The 22,017-nt window shown below is 37.1% G+C and overlaps 1 protein-coding gene across 1 annotated transcript in view; it reads right to left on the bottom strand.

The window, feature by feature from the left end:
- Positions 1-22,017, bottom strand: part of NRPA1 (nuclear RNA polymerase A1) — a 74,973-nt gene that overhangs the window by 49,841 nt on the left and 3,115 nt on the right. The window contains exons 3-9 of the mRNA XM_010253602.3: positions 19,720-19,879; positions 19,199-19,561; positions 17,450-17,731; positions 12,522-12,701; positions 9,421-9,580; positions 5,809-5,996; positions 5,136-5,399 (exon numbers count right to left, since the gene is read on the bottom strand). Of these exons, the coding sequence (XP_010251904.1) occupies positions 5,136-5,399; positions 5,809-5,996; positions 9,421-9,580; positions 12,522-12,701; positions 17,450-17,731; positions 19,199-19,561; positions 19,720-19,879 (1,597 nt within the window). The remainder of the gene's footprint in view (positions 1-5,135; positions 5,400-5,808; positions 5,997-9,420; positions 9,581-12,521; positions 12,702-17,449; positions 17,732-19,198; positions 19,562-19,719; positions 19,880-22,017) is intronic.

A 22,017-nucleotide genomic window follows, 5' to 3' on the forward strand; every position in this document is an offset into this window, starting at 1 on the left:
CTCACCATTTGGAGATTTGGAAAAGAATGGGAAAGCTGCTGGAGGAATTTACTAGCAGCAATGTATGGTATCAGAGCCAAACGGAGCAAATCAGACCTGCCCAGAATTCTGTTCTCTGCACACCCAGTCTAGGGTTTTCTCTTAGTTTCTTCGCCATCTGTTGGAGATAAGGGAAAGGGCTGAAAAGGAGTGGTCACCCTCTTCCCTTGGAGGTTTCTATGCCTCCAGCTGTGCTGTTTATGGTTGGTTGCTGTGGTTTCTAAGAAGCCCTCCCCTAATCGATGAAGAGAAGAGGGCTGATTAGTGTGGTGCAGTGGATGTCTCGTGTGGTCTGATTTTCTAGTGATCAGGTAAGAGATTTCTATGCAATTTCGTGCTGTAAATCAAATCATAAGTCTACTTCAGATTGTATGGTGAGATTTCAGATTGTAGTGTACTATGGTTTATGTTTTCTTTCAGCATGATTCGAAAAGGGAGTGGTCCTCAAACAGTATGCTGAGTGTTCAGGTAGTTGTGGGGTAGGGTTTGTGGTGTAAAGAGTGCAATTTTCAGCAGTACTAAGTGCTGAAACCAGTGTGTTCGTTGTGTGGTGTGGTCTAGCGTGCAGTGTGCGGAATTCAGCTATGGGAGACAGCAGTGATGGCAAGACTAATGTGATGATCCCAACTGACTACCTGAATGTCCAAATGGTCTCCATTAAACTGAATGGAGAAAATTATGTACCCTGGGCTAAATCTGTAGAAGTTTTTCTTAAGGCAAAGAAGAAGGTGAAATACACAAGAGAAGAAAAACACTCCACAGATTCTCATGAGTATGATGACTGGGAACAAGAAGATGCATAGATTATCACATGGTTATGGAACAGTATGGAACCCAATTAGTGTAAACTTCATGTTTCTTGACACTGCTAAAGAAGTGAGGGGTCATGCTAAGAAGTTCTATTTGGGTCAAGACAATACTACCAGAGTATATCAGCTGTATCAGGAATACTTTAATCTACAACAGGATAATCAGAGTCTTGAGGAGTACTATGCCAGTATGAGAAACATCCGTAATGAGTAGAATGTTTATCACCCCCTCACTTTTGATGTCAAAATTCAGCAACAGCAGAGAGATTAACTTGAAGTAACTCGATTTTTGGTGGGGCTGAAGTCTAAGTATGAATCAGTGTGGGCCCAGATACTAGGAGGATCAGCTCTCCCTTCCTTAGAAGAAGTGTTTGCTCGACTTAGGAGGATTTACATTGGATCTACCGAGAACACTAGTGTTTCCGATAGATCAGCCTTTGCAGTTTCGAGGGCCCGCGGTGTTAGAGGTGGAGCTCAATCTGGCCGTAGTGGTAGCAGTGGACCGGTATATGGCCGGAGTGGTGGTGGTGGACCTACTTATAACCATGGTAGTGGTCGTACTAGAGGTAGAGATTCAGGGGGAGCCCGTGACCGAGGACGTAGTTCATGTCCGAGGAGGTGTACACACTATGGTATGGATGGACATACCATTAATTATTGCTATGACTTGCATGGTCTACCTTCAATTTGGACCAATCATGCCATGACTAGTGACAGTAGCTTCAGACAAGAGAGTTGTTTAGCTTATCAGATGCTTCCTACATCCACAAATGTTCCCGAGAGAGAGATGATGAGTGTTCCCCGTAATGAGTATGAGAGGTTTGTTTAGGCCACATTGCAGCAGAATACGGCCACTCTTGCACACTCAGGTATAGCTTGTCTGGCATCCACACCCAATCCCTGGATTTACTCTGGAGCCTCCAATCACATGACTGGAACTCCAAATGTGTTTTCTCCCCTTTCCCATTGCTCAACATCACAATCTGTTACCCTTGCTAATGGTTCCACATCCTCCATTTGTGGTGTTGGCAGTGTTAACATGACCCCCTTATCTTTATCCTCAGTTTTCTATGTCCCTAAGTTTCCGTTTAACCTTATGGTTGTTAGTAAGTTGACCAAGTCACTTAATTGCTCTATTACTTTTTACCGTTCTTCATGTGTTTTTCAGGATCTCAAGACGGGGATGAAGATTGGTGGTGTACTTTAGAGCAACTTTGTTTTAGGATCTCAATAGTGGTGAAACAATTTCCCACATTATTATTTCTTGTTCCTTTGTGTTGTATTTTAGAGCAGCTTTGTTTTCTTTTTGGGTGCGGATGTCTCCACCTCATGATGCGATGGGCCTTTTTGATCCTAATTTCTTGAAACAGCCAATAAAAAGAGGAAGATTACTTTCGAAAGCAATAAAAGCAGCTATAGTTTGGACTATTTGGGAAGAAAGAAATGGAACAATATTCAATGATAGAATAGGAATTAAGAAGAAATCTTTGATTTAGTTAAACTAAAAGTTGCACACTAGGTGAAAACTTTGGATGACTTACAAAGACTTTTCACTGAATGATATTTTAAGAACCTGGAAAGAGGTGGCATTATCGGCTCAAGACAAGGCAAGGATAGTTATGGAGTGAAAGCCCCAAGCCCCCAAGTTCATAAAACTCAACTTTGATGGAAGCTTTATTGGCGGAGGGGATTGGTTGGGGTAGAGGGTGTTTCATGACCAAATTGGGAGTTGTAGTTGAAGGCCCCATGAAGCTGGTTTGTGACAATCAGGGTGCTATCAACACCAATAACTTAGTCCAATATGACCGCACAAAACATATAGAACATGAATACATGATTGAGTTCTTAGTGGAGAAATTTGCCTAACCAGCTAGCTGATTTGTATGACAAAGGGAATCCTTCCACCTACAATGGAAAACAATCTAGCCAAGCTAGTTATGTAAAATAGTTATGCCTAGCTTGATGGGGAGTGTTGAGAGGTGCCAGATTAAGTGCATGTATAACCATTTTTTAATTTATATGAATTGAGAATTATATTGTAAATGTACTCAGATGATTTGAAGCAGTTTCATGCCTCAAAATTAACTTATCTAAGAGTGAATTGTTGAAGACAGAGGAAGGTCTTCCTGATCCCAGTATGGCTAGTGTCTTGAGCTGTAAATCTGGAAATCTGCCCACCACCTACCTTGGTCTTCCCTTGGGAGCGAAATGCAGTTCTAACTTCTAAGAAGATCTGGGATCCAGTTACTGACAGATTTGACAGAAAATTCGCAATGTGGAAATCTAAATATTTATCAAAGGGAGGTAAGCTCACTCTAATTACGAGTGTATTGTCTTCACTCCCAATCTTTTTTTTCTTCTTGATCGGCAACATGGAAAAAAAGGATTTAATTAATTGGAATAAAACAGGATTACCACAAGAAGTTGTGAAAAAACCAGCTTTAGAAGCTGTCCCAATTCAGTATTACATTTGGTCTTCACTCCCAATCTAATTACATATCTTTATTTTAGATTCCTGCCAGTGTTGCAAAGCTTCTAGAGAAGAAAATGAGGCACTTTTTATGGGCTGTGTCGAGGAACAGTTTCAACTTTAATTTGGTAAGGTGGAAATCTGGGTGCAAATCAAGGAGAACTGGTGGCTTAGGAATCAGAAATATTAAAGTTGTTAACAAGGCTTTTGTTGGTAAAGGGTGTTGGAGATTCTGCAAAGAGAGGAACAGCCTGTGGAGAAGAATCATTGCACATAAGTATAGGCTCACAAATCTAGAGGGACTCAGGTCCTGGCCTTCTCCCAAGGGGATGTGCCTCATGGAGCAATGTTGTCTCTATCTTCCCCGATCTCCTGAAGGGAATTAAATGCAATGTCAGTGAGGGTAATCTCCTCAAGTTGTGGCATGACAAATGGTGTAGGGACACTGCTTTCCCCTCTCTCTTTGGTATTGCACAGGATAAAGATACAGTAGTGGAAAACTGTTTTGACTTGAGGAATGGTGAAGTTATATGGAGCCCTACTTTCAGAAGAAATCTTAATGATTGGAAAATAAGTCCACTAATAGATGATGAAAGAATTTGGGCTTGGGAAGCTTCTGGCACTATCTCCTCTAAGTCTTTCTACAACAACCTTGTGGCCGATGAGGAAGGAGACTTCCCTTGGAATATAATCTGGAAGTTCTATGCTCCTTCAAGAGTAGCCTTCCTGGTTTGGACTGCAGCACTTGATAAGTGCCTAACTGCAGATCGGCTGCTCAGAAGGGGAACGCAGCTTCCTACTTTCTGCCATCCTTTCTGCAATGAAGCTCTGGAATCTTCCAATCACATTTTTATTCACTGTAACTTCTCTCAGCAGCTTTGGGAAATGGCTCTATCCAGTTCTGGTGTCTCTTCTTGCCCACCTGCTTAAGTCCTTCAGCTGCTTCAGGGGTGGACCCTTGAGGATCTGAATGTAAGAGGCAAGCTGCTTTGGAAGATTTTTCCAACTGCTATCCTTTTGGACCCTTTGGAAGAAAAGGAACAGCCAGATTTTTAAGAATCTTTCCAATGACATAGTTTCAGTCAAGAACAAAGTTATAGTTTTCCATGTTCCTAGTTAGGTGTACAAAGAGCTTTCACTAGAGTTCAGCTTTAGCCATTCACTGAACCTTTCTTCATTAATCAAAAAAAAAGAACTGGACCTTTCTTTATCTGATTTTTCAGATCTGTTGTAAATTCCCAATGTACAGGTCCTCATTGTAATGGGCTGATGTTTGTTATTTCCTTTTGCAATACAATACATTACCTTCTTCAAAAAAAAATTAGTATAAATACTAATGGAAAGGATGCAGCCAACATTTTTTTTCCTCTACCCAAAACCCATTGTTCTTCAACCTAAAGATCACAAGCAAGGGCATGCTCTCTAACACCCTCAGAAAACATCTCAAAGAAGGCCGTCTGAAATGACCCCTCCTTCATCCGCTCTCACTACCTCAAGAAAATCCTTTATATCAGTTACAATGTTAGATAATAATAGCTCCAGTTATACCTCTACAAATATAAACACTCCAAAAATAAATACTGTAAATTTGAACCATGATTGCAACTGATTTTACCAGTTCTCCCCACAAAGCATCTAAATTCAGTTGTCCTCTCATTTAAGAAAAAACAGAAACTACCTGAATCAGTTGATTAGAGTGCCGATAAATGATGAGGCAAGCCCTAGAATAAACATCTATGACATGCTATGGCAATCTAAAAGGAAACATAAAAGAATGCAAAAGCACATATGCAACAACCAGAATCATGATGTCATACCTGTCGATTGACAAGCACAATATCACCATCTTGCAAATGGCGATAGACAACCTTGCCTTCAAATTCGTACTCTAAATTTTTCCCAGGCTGTGTAACAGCTCCCCTCGAGGAAGGAAGCTTTCTTGAAATAGACATACGCATTTTTCGGCTTGGTGGAAGCTTAACAGTTGCCAATTTATCTACATAGTGAGTAGCTCCAGGATGATGCTCAGCACCATTAATAATAGCATCCCTCAGTTTGTTAACATTCCAAGGAGTTACCCTCTGCAGGACATCAAAACTTAATCACAATTCTTGAAAAACAGAAATTGCAGAATAACCAACCAAACTCTATGATTAACATCTATAGTCAAATTCCCTGATAGAATGCCACAACTGACAAACTCACATGCAGCTATGCAATGCAGTTAGTAGTTTATGAAAAAAAATGCATGTATTATAAACAAGTCTATGAAATGATTTAAGAAGCAAATACTTGCACTTGTGGAAATACCAGCAAATAATCACATGAAAATTGGGTGCATGCAAGCAATGCATTCAAGAATATATTTCAGTGTCCATGCATGCAAGCATACATATGCATATTCACATGCACATGGTAAGTTATGCAAATCAAGGACAAATAGAAATGCATATTATGTTTCAGCATAAGTGATAATAAACCCTCCCTTACCTCTGGATAGGTTAACCTTAATGCAAAATAGGGAGGAATCCCTATTTCATTTACTGCTAAATAAGGATCAGGAGATATAACGGACCGACATGCATAATTAACCCTCTTTCCCATCATTTTCTGGCGAAAGATTCCCTCCTTCTTTTCCAGCAGCTGACATATTCCAGTAGCTGTATTGTCTCTTTGACCTGCCATAAAGTGCAAAACCCACCAGTCAACCACTGGAGCTGATGAATTGCTAGAGGAATATATAGATACTTTCAGTTGATAGTCAGAGACCTGGACAGTGGGGAAAATAGTATTAGAAGACCAGGAGAAAGAAAAAGCAGTGTATTCAACAAAGTATAGGGAAAAGTGAGATAACGGTTTGTTCTTCCATCATGAAGAGGAATATATTGTATAAGATAACACAATTTTTTTTATGATTTCTCTTACAATATGTGGATTTTTTTAAATACATATTATCATTCATTCATTCTTTTCTTTTATCAGCTATCATTCATTCATTCTTTGATCCACATCAAAGATGAAGGAAGGTAGAAAGGGGACATATAAATTTTAATAACTCTTTCAAATATCGGTTGCTAATATGCATATAATAGCATACTTCTTTCTTTCATTACACAAAAAACAGTTGATGTATCTGCTTATCGCAAAACAATACTTGATATTCAGCACCTCAGTACCTGACACTAATAACAACAGGGACATAAATTTGCTTGTTTCTTAGTTTTTGATAACAGCTGAACCGGTATTGGGGAAGAGTAGTCACCTTAGCAACTGTAACATTTTCAGAACTCAGGACTCAACAATAATGGCCATGTTACCGAAGAAGAATGTGTCTGAGCCTCAATCAATACCAACTTCCAAATATTTCCTCTTCCTTCATGCCAAAGCCCTCAAGGACCTAAATAGCCACAGCCCTGAACCTAATGCCTAAACAGCAATGCACTTTCTACTTCAATTGCACAACATGTTTTTCTTTTTTTGATAAAAAATTAATGAAATTGTTATTAATAGAGAAACAGTGAGCATACAAACAGCCTAAGATGAGGCACGAGATGCAACCTCCTCTTTAAGGATGAAAGAACAAAACTCCCATTAACAGAAATCAGTTTATAAAGTAACCTGGTACAAAGAAACCCTTGACACCCTTTGTGAACTACCATCATTTACTCTTTGAGGTTAAGTGATTAAACATGACCCTTTGAGAAAAGCATTTATGGCATACACTGACAGAGTAAGAGATAGTGTCAACATCATAAAAGGAAGATTCAAAATAGCATCCCCCCCAAAAAAAAAGAAATGAACTCTTCTACCTCCCACTTAAACACTGTAGCATCTCTAGCCTACACAATTCTGCCTCCACTTACATAAAAGTTTCCAACCACTCCATTGTTAATCCACCACCAAAGGTACTTTTAACCTGAAAACAGCCAAGACTCAGTGACTTCTCTGTCTTGAAATGCCACCTAAAATTATCTATACAAAATAGCCAAACCACAAATTATGCAAGTTGACCTGCATTCAACCCAGACTGCAGAATATTGAAGTCTCCCCCATACCATTCTAAACAGGACGATCCTTCCTTACAACTGGCATTGTAGGTCAAACATCCATTAGAAATTCTTATAGGCCCATGACTAAACCCAAGACCCAAATGGGCTCAGAACCATCAACTTCTCACCAATAATCTGATATCTGAGCCTCCAACAATAAACCATCTACCCTAACATTGATTTTGTTCTAGAGCCTACCTTGACACTGCACATCTCTACAAAGTCCATATTGAAGCCCCTAATCCTAACTTCCAAACAGAAAGGAAACCCAAAATGCACTAGCCATGGCATCTCCCCAAAAGACATCACACAAGATCCACTGTTGACTAATAATCACACACCTAAAAACATAAAACCATAACACTGCCAAAGAAAAAGAAAAAAAAAAAAAAACAGCTGCCACTAACTTCAGAATGCTCCACCCTGTCCTTCAAATTAACACTCTCCCTGTACTAGTCATACTGTTTCTTCCAGCTATACCTCGGGTCATGAGCCTCCTCCTTCCCAAGTTCCCATGTCACATATCTGTCCTCCACCCTAAAATAGAACCTAAAAAAATCAAGCAAAAAAGACAACCGAAAAACAATCAACAATAAAATTTAACGCACTCATTGGCTCTTAGGCGTTGATCTTCAAATGGAAACTGACAGAATTATTAAGAACATGAAGTAGATGCAGTAGTAAGTTGAATCTAGTTGGAAGAAAGAGTTGAAACTTGAAAGATAAAGTAGCTCAACAGGTATTAGCCTTGCCATGATTGTAAAGCATTTAGGTGGAACTAGGAGAAAGTTGGGCACCTAGTTGCCTAGGCATTTGAATTTTACGAAGTAAAAAAATAAATAAAACAAAATTCAAGGTAAATTCCCTGATTGTAAGAAACAACCAACATTCATATATTGAAACTATAGCAATACCCTTTATAATAACAATAATGACCATTCTAAATAATACAAATCTTTATACCTAAATGGCAATAACATTTAAATCAATTAATCTCAACATTTGAAAAACAATAAAATAAAAAGTATTTAATAGAGCAAATTGCATGTCAAAAAATATCAGCAACTAAAGAAGGCTATAAATTTACTAATAAAAAGGCAAGGAAGAGTAATGAAAGGGGGAAAACAACAAGGAAAAGCCTTTTTTCTATTTGTAGTGTCTCACTACTTTACTGATGTGTATAGTTTGAAATTTGAAATATTTTGTTATTGAATCTGCATAGACTACTTAAGACTTTAGAATTAAAGTTTGTAAATGAATCATGGTATCTCAGTTCATATCTTGGAATTTAATTTCTTTAATTGGAGATAATGTTTATTTGTAGCTTCACACTATTGGATTGATATTGTAGTTTAAATTTTCAATTATTTTGTTCTTGAATCTGTGTAGAGTCAATGCAACCTAGCAGTCTCTTATTTTAGTATATTTCAAGATGCATATTTGATTTTAACAATTGAAACAATAGAGACTAGAGAACATTAAGGTCCTCTTTTCTCTAAAAAACTTGTACACGGATAACTAAAGGAAATTTGTCCTTAAACATATCATGGCATCTATTGAATTATGAATATCGATAATGCAATGAATGTAGAGTAATTATCACTACAACTATTTACTTATGTGATGTCCATAGATTGGAAGTTAGTGCAAAGTCATTTTTTCTATTTTTTTAGAAGTTTATCTAATTTTATGGTTTTTGACAACTTTTAGAAAATTCAGAAAAAAAAAAAAACTTTACAATTTATGATATGATTCACAAATACAAATCAATTTAAACCCCTAATGTTTAGCAATACAATTACGACTTTCAAAACATTAATTCCGTTTCAATATGCAAGATAAAAATCCTTCATATCAGAAACAAAAGTATTTTGAAGAAATAACTAGAAACAAATATGAACATCAGATATAGTTTCAATATACTGAAACAAATATTTTTGAAGAGCATTTAGCCTACCTTAGGCATATGAACTTAAATAAAGTACAACAATAAATACACATACATACATACATACAAATATTGATAAATACATGCTAGGAGACAAATATGTACCCGAAGTCTTGCTATCATATAATATGTTCACAGTTTGTTGAAGATCCATCCACCTAGGAATAATCTTTGAGCGGTCTGAGCTATTGGCATGTGCATTGCCTAAAGCAATATTGGATTGTAATACCTTCCCTAATAAAACAGTTTGGGGGTGTTCCATCACCTAAGGGTAACATCATCAACAAAGTTAAACAGTTCACCACAGCATTTATAATAGTTGAACCATGAAAGAATCTAGCATACAATTAATAGCAGAAGACAAGCAAAAATAGAAGACAACTGCATCATAAAAACTATGTGAACAAACATCATAAGTATAAAAGCTTTAAGTAAAACAGGGTACAGAACAAAATACCACTGGCTTAGACCAGCAACTGCCATGGTGAATGAGAGTGTTCTGAAAAACATTCATTTGAGGAGTTTGGCTTTTTCAGCCATCAGGGTTCAGAGATGTGATTAGCTCATAAATGCCTACTGACCTTCAACTTTTCTATTAAATCACCTATTCTTTTTTATAAGATGAAATCACCTAATCATTTAACAAGGAGGCATTAAGAAAATTCCAAGGATCTTCCACCAACAACTGCCTTGAACCACCAAGACCCATCCACCAAAGGTTGTAAAGTTGTTTCAAGATGGAAGCAAAGAATATGTGCGACAGTCATGGAACAGAGAGCAATTTTGGTCCACCTAATTTTAGTGAGCCCAAGCCCAGCATGGAAAAGTTTAGGGCCTACCTTGGGCCCAGATACATGTATACATGCTAAGCCTACAAAAAAGTTTTTTTAGGTAAGGTAAGGAAGGATATCTATTAAATATGTATCTATTAAGCCTATATATAAGATTATTAAGCAGAATATCTATTAAATGAGAGGAAAACGACAACAAAACTTTCTATATATAGAAAACAACAGAGCTTCAACAATAGATTGCAATGAGGTCATCCATGAAGACAACAGAACCCCAAAACAAGTCATTGCAACTTTGGCTTTGGAGGAACAAGAAACTCGGTAGGTATGAGTCCCCCTGAAATGAGGAGGTCCTCCCAGGTTTGCTTCTTCCATTACCCCTTTTAATCGTATTATCCCCTTGGACTGCACTTCACATCTGTTCTCACCTGCTCTTGTTCTTGATCTTCTAGACTTCCCAGCAGAACTAATCCACTCATGATACATCCTTCGCATGCATATCAATTACATTTCATTTTATTAATAACCTTAGATTGAGGAATGAGATGGAAACAACTCCCCAACCAACAAAGAAATGACAGACAAAATCATATGCCTTGATCTGTATTTTTCTTAGAAGACAGATGTTTTCTTTATAGTAACAATCAAAGCCTCTTATTAATTTGTTGAAAAGAAAAGAACTCTATTGTTAGCTAGCATTCACTACTTACCTGGTTACCCCAAAAATGTCTTTTACATCAGGTCCCCCGTAGAATCAACCCAAAATCAGGTGTGCTCTATTCACTCCTTGTCTGGACTCTCTAAGGCATCAAACGTGCTGTTATACATCTTGGAGTCCATTTTAGATTTGCTGCCAGCAATCTGAATTCCCTTGACAGATATTTATATGTCCATGTTCCAGTAGCTTGTTTCTAAATAAGCTCACAACTAACATGGAGCCCCCCTCCACCATTATGTTCCTCAAGTTAAGATCCTTGCCTAGATTTAATCCTTTTTACTGAAGAGTTTGCCCAGCTTTAATCCATGTAGAACAAAGTTCAACCTTATTCAATGGGTCCTGAAAAGGATGCATAACAGTTCCAGCACGCCTTCTGAATGCTCCTTCGGCCCCTAAGTTATTGAGATTCCCAAACCTACACCCATCAAATGATATTGGGTCAAGTAGGAGACAACAAATTAGACAATTACTCTTGTCCTAGAAGTGGAGGTAGCAATGACTTGAGAATTGTCAATGATATCATCAGTGGACAAGGATGTCAAGCTGGGCAAAGTCTTTACCAAATTCACTATCCTTACCATGATAGTTTCCATCAATGCTTCTGTAGATTGGCATTTATCTTTAAATACTCTCTAATACGTTCCTGCAATACTGTCCATAATTGCATCCTTTGTGCATCTCCATAATATTGTACCCCTTTCTAGGTGGAGGAAGCCATGAACAAGAAGAATGTCAACTAACTTCTTAAAATAATCTCATCTTTTCTTTGATAAATTAAAACAATTTTACCTGTTTTGTATATTTAAGACCATTCCCATTCAAAAGAAAATGATATCTCCACCCTCCTTACTTCAATTTAGTAATTCTCAACTTATATTTCCACCCTCCGAATACTTCTTATGTCCCCATATCCATGATTCCTTTAGCTTCCTCATCATCCTCATCTCCTCAACTTCCCTACTTTCTAGAACTCTGCCTCCTCCATCAGGTACCATCAACCCATAATGAAAACCACCAAAGGACAACATTCTCCTTTCATTATGGCAGTATCAGCAAAATTCAAGCTAAAGAGAAACCAAGTTTCAAAACTTATAAGGAGAGCAAGAAGTTAAGTCACAAGGAAATTTCTTCCATCAGCAAGCCTGAAAAGATTAGTACTTAACCTGCAAAGTATAATGAATAACATTCACTCAAAGGGGCTTGCCCACAAAATACAAGGATATAGATAAAGAAGGATCACTCCCAAACAATACAGAAAAAGGGCATCCGCCATCAACCCAATATATTCTGTGCTTCAATTTTTTGTCATTTTTGCACAAAGTGGCCACTCTAAAACTTGAACCTGCACTTTAATGTTCAGCAGCCCAAAACTTCACCATTGCACCAAACTTACCTATCTCCTAACATGATGTTTAATGATCACTAAAATGGTGTTTAAAAAATCTATGGAGTGAAATTGGTGCTTAAAAATTGAGTTATTATCAATAAAAATAAAAATAAATTGTGCTTAAATGATTTAAATAGGTAAAACAAATTTAAATACTGTGGATTGTGTATAGCGAATCATTTCCTACAAATGCACTCAATTAATAATATCGTCTATTATAAATTGAAAAAGGAAAACTTGGTCAAGAAATCCAGAGAATCAGAAGGCAGGTTGCATGACATATAAAAAAGATAAATACATGAAAACTTACAGAATCACCACTCTTGGCTGGGGGGCGAAACTTGATAGGAGGAACGAGAAGAGCCTCAGTGAAGAACATCGAATGCCTTGCATTCATCCCAGACACATGTAATCTCTCATGCTGAATGTCACAAATAAGAGAGCATAGCCGAGCCTCATTTTTCCACAAAAGCCTCATAGTCTCCTTTACCTGTGGGCCATGGAAACATTAAGAGTTATATGGGCATACATTACTGTTTAGATGTTGGTTCCTGTCGATTATAGGCTGTTTTTGATTTTCGATATTGGTTCCTGTTTAGATGTTTAGTTTCTTATAGCTGCTGTTAGGGTCGATGTTATGCTTTACTTTTTAAATTCTCAGCAGGAGTAATATGGTCACTCTACAGCTTTATTTTTAACATAAATAAATGGATAGGGGCAAGGATTAAAATATTGACATGATACGGCCAATACAAGGCATATTGCAGTGGTATTAAGAAGGGGGATATGTGGCACGCTACAACTCGACATGTATACCGTCAGTCATGTGTATCGATAAAATACACCCTTGTATCGGCCCATATTGCAGTGTATCAACCAATAGACATAGATAAGGACCCATACATAGGGATACGCAGGCCAGTTTCATAAGTTGTCAGCATTCTTAGTCAGTATATGCATGCTTCAAGAAGTACACATCTTGCAACTGTTGACAATACTTGCTTATTTGAAGAGAAAGCCTGGCATAGGGATATTTTATAGTGGTCATGGTAATATGAACAAAGAAGTTTACATAGATCCAAACTGGGCTGGGTGTATTGATGACAGAAGATCAACTTCAGGATGAGGTAAGAGGGTTCACCTCCCCCCACCTTTATATTAAACCTTTTATATTAATTAATGAAAGATTTCTGTTACTGATCAAAAAGAAAGAGCACTTCACAATAACTATGCATTCATTGGTAGGAATCCTGTTTCTTGGAAGAGCAAACAACAAAATGTCATTGCTCATTCCAATGCTGTGGTAGAGTACAGATCTATGGCTCATGCTGTCTCTATGTATGGTCGAGGTCTCTTCTTGAAGAGCTGGGTGTTTATTGTGAGAAGCCATTAATACTATATTATGATAACCAAGCAATTACCAATATTGAACATAATCAAATACAACATAACCAAACTAAACAAATTGAAGTTGACCAACGTTTCACTAAAGAAAGAATTGCAACTAAAGAGGTCTGCTTGTCATATGTTGCTTCTGATATGCAGTTAGCCGATATCTTCACCAGGGGGGTTATCAAGTCCAAGCTGGAGACAGACTTACACAAGTTACTGTTAGGTTTTATTCTTTATATTAACAGCAGGGGTAGTATGGCCATTGCACAGTATTAATTCTGTACCATTTATAAAAACGAGGATGGTGACAATTTTTAGTCAAAAACCCTGATTTTACTTTCCCTTTTGACCTTTTATGATTTAAGTTTTTCCAGTAATTTATTTAACTATCATGATTCCTGAGGCCATATGCTAAGTTTTAGTCAAAAAGCCTGATTTTACTTTCCCTTTTTACCCTCTATAATTCTTGCTTTTCCAGTAACATATTTAATTAACTATCAAGATTCATGAGGCCATACGCTGTCCATCAAACTCTTTCCAACGATAAAAAATGAGAATGCAAACTGTTAACATGGTTCTATCTTGATTTTACTTTCCATCTTTACCCTCAACAATTTTTGTTTTCTAATGTTCTTTTTTGATCATTCAAGTATTTGATCTATCATAAATGGCCACATACACTCTCTGGTGCTGACCTTGTTGCTACCTACCATTTTCATTTAACTCACTGCAACCGTCCATAAATTCTCATCAATTACACACATGAAACATAAGAACTGCTAAATGGTGATTGGAGATCCCATAACCAATAATTTATCATTATTTATGTTTTTGTTGAAATCATATATCGATCAATTATTCTGTAAATTCACCCTGATATTTAGAATAAAAATTAAAAATTCATGAACCTCACTTAGGATTAACATAGTGCACGTGAAATCATCTAAACACCAAAACTTGAAAAGAATACAAAAGACACCTCTTATTGAATTAATATTAATTTTAGTTAGAAAATAAGAAACTATTATGGGCTTAATATTAATTTAGTATTAAAAAAAATGAGAATGTTGCAATTGGTTTGGTTAAGAGTGGCATCTCCAATTTGAGGGAGTAGAAAATCTGAGGTTGGTTGGTTGTGAAACTCTTCGAGAGGATGTATAATTTGAGGATTAATTGGTCAAAGAGTTTATTGGTTGGAATCAATATCGAAGAGGATGAAGTGAGAGTTCTGGCAAATTCCCTAGGCTGCGAGAAAGGTGAGTGGCCAATGAAATATTTGGGTTTACCCCTTGGAGATAACCCTAGATCCGCTAGCTTTTGGTCTCTGGTAGTGGAAAGGAATGAGAAACATTTGGCGGCATGGAAAAGGAACTATATCTCATTGGGAGAGAATAACCCTAACTAAATCCACTTTGGCAAATCTCCCAGTATACTACATGTCAATGTTTAGAACGCCACAAGGGATAGTGAGGAAAATTGAAAAAATCATGAGGATTTTTCTCTGGGAGCCTGGGAAAAAAAAAAGAAGGATAATTTGGTTAGATGGGAAAAGGTGAGGAAATTGAAAGAGGAAGGGGGCCTGGGAATAGGGAATGTTCAACTCAAGAATCAATCTTTGCTTAGCAAATGGCTTTGGAGGTTTCCAAATGAAAATGAGAAATTATGGCACAGAGTGATTGCAAGTATTCATGGCATGTCGAGCAACGGATGGGATGCTAGATGTCTCTGTAGGGCTAACTTGGCTGCTACCTGGAAGGCCATCCATGATGTTCTCCCTACTTTCCTAAATTTTATCAAGTATGACTTGTCTTCTGGTAGTAAAATCAGATTTTGGGAGGATGTGTGGATCCAGGAAATTCCTTTGGGTGAGAAGTATCCTTCTCTTTATGACCTGTCCAGGTTCAAGGGTAAGCCTATTTCAAAGTACCTAAGTCAACCATCTCACCTTCCAAGGTTGAATTGGAACTTTGGATTTAGCAGGAACCTTAGAGAGTCTGAACTTCTTGTAGTGTTTGAGCTGTTAGGATTGTTGAGTTCAGTTTTTTTGGGGGAAGGTGGGTCAAATTCTAGAATTTGGGGTCCTAATGCCCAATGGTCCTTTTCTTGTAAATATTTTCTATATTCGATGGTTGCCACACAATCTTCTATTCAATTTCCAGTCAAAGAAATTTGGTGCCCTCCTATCCCCCCTAAAATCAATGCTTTCTGTTGGGAAGTTTCTTATGGTTATATTAACACCTTTGATGTACTTCAAAGGAAAAGACCAAATTGGTGCTTGTCCCCTAACTAGTGTGTCCTGTATAAATTGAATGGTGAGACGGTTTTCCACCTTCTTATATCTTGCCCTTTTGTCAGACTTATATGAAATTGGTTTACTTCCTTTTTGGGTGCAAGTGGTCCTCTCCTGACAGGGTGGAAGGCTTATTCAAGGAGGGGAAGGATTCTTTGGAGATGTACTAGAGCAGCAATACTTTGGACATCTGAGAGGAAAGAAACGATAGGATATTTAAAAGTAAAGAAAAATGCATAGAAGCCTTAGTTGAAACAATAACATTGAGGGTGGCTCATTAGGTAAAAAGTTTGAAGCTGTTTTCAACCTTTAAGGTCGAAGAATTCTTCGGGGTTTGGGGACTTATTGCTGCTTCATCATCTATAAGATGATAGTTTGTTGAGACTTGGTCCCCTCCAACAGATAGTTGGAAGAAGCTAAACTTTGATGGGAGTTGCGTGGGTAACCCAGGCCCTTCATGTATTGGGGGGCCATTAGAGACGAAAATGGTTCCATCATTGCCATGTACTCGGTCCTGTGGAGGTAGGTGATGTGACAAGGGCAGAGTTTCTAGCTGCAGAATATGGGATTGAGAAGGCTAAAGAGTTGGGGATCAATAGACTGATCATCGAGGGATATTCAAAAACTGTGATAAAATGGTTGCAGAAAGGAGAAGGGGTGACATGGTAGTTGAAGAATGATTTAAGAAGATTTAAATGGATGTCAAGGAACATGTCAATTCAGGTGGGATGGGTAAGGAGATCTACCAACAGTTTGGCAGATAGCTTAGCAAAGCAAGGGGTTCAAAGAACATATATGTTTTGGGCACATTTGTAATTCTGCACTAGGTGTCTGGGTCAGCTTACTATGCTGATTTCTTTTGTAACTTACTGTTGTATCTTAACGTATTTTAATCAATAAAAGTTTCAAAGTTATTGATCAAAAAAAAAGAGTGGCATCTCCAATTCTCCATAAATTTTGTGTTTCATTGGGATGAACTGTATCTATATATAATGTTGTTGAATGTAACTTTATAATTGAATTGGTGCGTTAATGTTTCAATCTGATGCATTTACAACCAACATTTTATAATTATAAAATTCAGATCTTGGCATTTTGTGAGGATAGTCTTTTTTTATGTATTATATAATTGTCTTAGGACATGAACGGTATGTGAACTTTCATCTATGCCCGAGATGTAAAAGCATTGTCAAACAGCACTATCAATATCAAATACCCCGTGCATCACATGGACCATTCCACTAGTTTTAATATAAATGCATGGATAGAAGGCAGTAGAACAACTTTTTGCTCCCCTCTCAATCTTTCTTCTCTTCTCTTCATCAATCTGCTCTTCTACTGCTATTTTCTTATGTTATAAATACAGAAATAGTTTTTTTTCATTTATTTGTTTTACCTGACAAATTTTACTAAGACAAAATTACACACAAAAAAAAAAAACAAGAAATTTTTTTACTACAGAGACTAGAATTTGTAACTCATAGACCAGTTCAAATAATGTTAAATTTAGGAAACTTCTGTTTAGTAAGCAGATATGACCATATTAGCAGTTTTACCTCTGGTGGCAAGAGAGGTCCTGATAAGAACTTCCTCTGACTAAAGAAATCAGGAGGAATATGCTCTCCTATTTTCTTGTCTGTTTCTGTCACAAATTCCAGTGTTCCATCAGAGACAGCTCCAGAAGATTCTAAAATATCAGCATCATCTCCCCTTGCTAATACATCATCAACATTTTCAGCTTCAGCAGTGTGAGACCTTTGTGCAGCTCCATGAACAAATGTATCACTCAGCTTGCACCCTCTTAAAACGTTTGCTCTAATATCAGCATTTGACATGTTCTACAAGCATTGTAGACCACCAGGATATTATTGAAGATCAATAAACATTTGATAGTTAAATAACTAAAGAAATTGTATTCACTGTGGATCAGGACAAAGGTACAGAGAAAAACTAAAGCATCATGTATGATACATGGAATGCGATTAAATAACCCCACAAATACCTTGATATAGTCTTTGATCATGCAATAGACAAAGCAAAATAGCCAGACTTTAGTGACAAGACTGCATAACAGTGCCCCCAAGTAAATTTGTGTTGCATTAATAAGTAGACTAAGGGCAGGCAAGTTGCAACAGAAGTACCTTAAAACCTACTGCTTTTACATATTCTGTCCAAGAATTTATATTTTCCTTAATTTCCATTATTTAAAAAGCTTTTCCCAGGAAAATGTAAACCCCTCAATATTTTTCCACAACCATGTTTTAATTTATATTAACAGTCAACCTTTTTACATCGGCCAGAAACTTTCAACCATCTTTTAAGTACACGAAGGAAGGTATTGGCTTCATAAGTAAAAGAGATGTGCAATATGAATAAACCAATACGCTGATAATCAACATGATGAGATAATGCTCCACTATCCACAGATATGCAAAGCTTTATAAATAACATATTAGGTTGATCATCAACAGATCAGGTGAACTGAAATGGTTAGAATATATTGGTATGGCACAGAATAGGAACTCAACAAGATGGACATTATCATAGCCTGAGATATTAACAGAAATTTAATTAACCAAGGAAGAAGCTGTCCTTGGAATTAATATGCAATAGATTTAGGTATCTTTTAATTAGTGTTAGTGTCAAAATCAATATTAGCACACAAAAGAAAGCGAGATAAGTAATAAGATGACCTTAGAGACAAGTAGCATATAGGTGCTGATGATTTTTATTTTCTAATAATTTCAAGGTTATTTTGGTTTTGCAGACCCTTATTATTGCAATATATCAGACTTTTGCACAAAAAAGGATTTGCCTTACCAAAAATTGGTTATCCATAGATGATAAAACATCAGACATATAATTCCAAGTAATAAAGTACTATACAATTAATATATAGAACTCGAAATAAATATTAACAAACTTATAAAGAGAAATAGACAACCAAGGAAACAGTTATCTATGTATAATGCACAATCTTTGATGAATCAAAAGGAAAAAGAAAATTAAAACAAATTTTAAAAAAAAAAAAAAGTCTGTCAACACTCACAAGAAAACCATAGAGAGAGAATGCAGCATATTATTTTGAAACCAGATAGACATGCATGTATGAATGTGTGTATATATGTATGCATGAATAGGCATGCTGCTAGCAAATAACCATGCAGGAAAGAGATAAAATTATATTATTGTATCCAAATTTATGCATGAAAAAGATAATAGTATATTCAAATATCACTTTTTCAAGTTTAAGGAATGGATTTTAGAACCACTTTTCAAGTCATGGGAATGCTACTGAGATATACCATGTGAAACCAACCAAAAGTAGGACAGGTTATACTAGGACTTTTGGCACCACAGTTTTGACACCTGCTATGCTTGTCCTTCATAAAGTCACCCAACACGGACATTGCCTCCTTGTATTGAAGTGAAGTCCAATGGTGCTCTTGCAAATGCATGGGGTTGCAGTTCTGATCAACAGAATGAATGGCAGTATCTGTCTTGTGAGTCAAGTCATTTTCCTCCAAAGATGAGGATTCACTTGTCTTGTGAGTCAATTCATGTTTGTCTGGGAATGAGGATTCACTAGCCAACACTGACTCTAAATTTTTAGCCCCAGCAACATCTCCTTTTATTATGAGCTCCAGTTGAGAAGCATATTTCTGAACCTAAAACCCAGTAAACAGAAATGTAAATATGACCTCAAAGATAAGCATAAAAGAAGACAGCAAATGTTTACTTGAAGGAAAATGAGGGGAAAAAAATATGAAATCAACATAAAAGCTACTACAAATAACCCTGAAAATCGCATTAAAGGGAAAACTACCTGTTCCTCTTTAGCCTTAAATTTGTGGCAAAAGAAACAAACTCTTTGTAGAAGAGCAAAAAGAATTTTGAATAGTAGTGGGTTGTAGACTGGTAATACAAGATCAATATGGCCACAATGACCTGGACAGTGGAATGAACGCTGACCACATGATTGACAACTGCACAGATACCAGACAATTACTGCATCAGGTGTTGATTAGACTATAAGCAAAAAACCATAAAATCATCATGTCATCAAAGGGAATGGCATGAATTTAGTGCAGTAACAAGATTCATTTGAATTCCTAGCACTGAGTATATTTAAATCAATCTGGATACATGGATAATGGTCCAATACTTAGTTCAAATATGAACAGAGCCATAAAAGATGACATCATTCAAAAATCAAATGGCACGCATCTTATGATTGCTAGTTATTTTGCAGATTACATCAGAAGAAGAAATAACACTATCCACTTATCCCCCCCAAGGTCCCAAAACTAAATATGATTATCCCTAATTATTAGAATTTTTTTGGCCATTAAATAAGAGCATTAGGCAAAAGAATATAGTGTGTCAGTGTACCCATTGTGTTGTGGATGTGAAAGTCACACTATGGAGAGAGATCGATCGTTACAGAGATGGAGTCAAGCTTGCCGTGAGATGGAGGAAAGGGATGGAGTGCGAAGCAAAGAGGTCCGTGTTCGAAGACTGTAGGAAAAGAGCACTTCTTTGAATTAGCATATAGCTACTCCTTTCTACATGTATCAAAGATGGTTATGAGATGTTGCTCTTGGACAAACATGCCATGAAAATAACCCACAACAACGAACAAACTACATTCACAAAAAAAAAGAACAAACTACCCAATATATGAACATAGCACCTAATTCATAACTCACATGAATGTCCTTGGTGCATTAGAGAGTCCTTCATGAGTTTTGAAAGGTGTTTTCCATTCATCACCAATCTGATTTGAATCTCATGATAACCACTTCAAACATCAATCTTTGAAAATATTTCATCCCTAGCCACCATGTGAAACATCACCCAAACAAGGGATAGAGAAACAATACTTGATAGTAATTTTGTTTATAGTGTTTCCATCAAAACACATACGCCATAGTCTTTCTTTGGAGCCAATAGAGATGGAACTGCACAAGGGCTCATTCTCTCCCTAATGTACCCCTTTTTCAATAGCTCATTCACCTTCTGTTGTAGCTGCTCGTGTTCATTAGGGCTCATATGCAGCCTTGTTTGAGAGGCCAGAACTTGGCACCAAATCCATATGGTGCTGCACATTCCTCAAAGAAGGTAGTCCTGCTGTTCTGATATATAAAAGTTTATATGTGGGATTATTTGACCTTGAGCTTTATTTATTTGCCATTGCAAAGCTTAACCGAATTGGAGATTGTTTGCACTTGAACTTAAATGGGAAGCCTTCATCTTTAAATGGTAAGAGTGGCATGTGGGGACAAAGAACTTGCTTTTCTAACATGCTGTCCTACAATTTGTGTATGTATGACATTGTTTTGAAAGCCCTTGCAAATGGTAAGGTCTCCCACTGGCTGTAACAGAGACTTGGGATCGAATCCCACTTGCACCTGGGATGGGGGTTTATAGGTTTGGGGGGATGGGCTACCCCCCATTGTGTAGCCCCCTGGAGAAAAAAAAAAAAAAGAAAAACATAAAAAGAAGAAAGAAAGCCCTTACGAACCATTCATTAAGAAACAACTCCCTATATTCCTCTAGTAAGTGTTTTAAAGGGCTAAATAGTAAAAATATGGCCTGGTCCTCCTTTTCAAGCAATAAGAAAAAGATGTCATCTTCTCTACTGTGTTATATTTACTGTCCTAGAAGGTTTAGCAGGAGACCATTCCTCCACAGCCTCATAGGCCTTAAGGCAACAAGATGGTTATCTTTGAAAGTAAAAGTGTGTGTTTTGATAACCACCACAAAGGGCCTTGCAATAAAACTGCCATGGTTGTCAGCCTAATAAAAAGCGGCAAGCATCCATGCCATGAACCACACCACACCATACATTGTTTTTGTAATTGTTGTCCACAGAAAATGAAACAAGGCGTTTAGAGAAAATAGTCACCTTTGTCTTTAGTTGAACAAAGATAGCTCATAAGGATGAGGATGATTCTCTGTCTTTAGTTGAAGGTTGTCTACGACCTCCTTTGACATTACTCTCACAGCTGCCACCATAAAGTAACTTGGCCTTTGGCCTTTTATTTTTATAAACGCAGGGGCTTATGGGTGAAGTTTTTAAGCAATTTGAAGAAGGGTGAGGCTCAAGGTAAAATTAGAGTTA

Source organism: Nelumbo nucifera, chromosome 7 (genome assembly GCF_055504915.1).
Source record: "Nelumbo nucifera cultivar China Antique chromosome 7, China Antique-T2T, whole genome shotgun sequence".
NCBI lineage: Eukaryota > Viridiplantae > Streptophyta > Magnoliopsida > Proteales > Nelumbonaceae > Nelumbo > Nelumbo nucifera.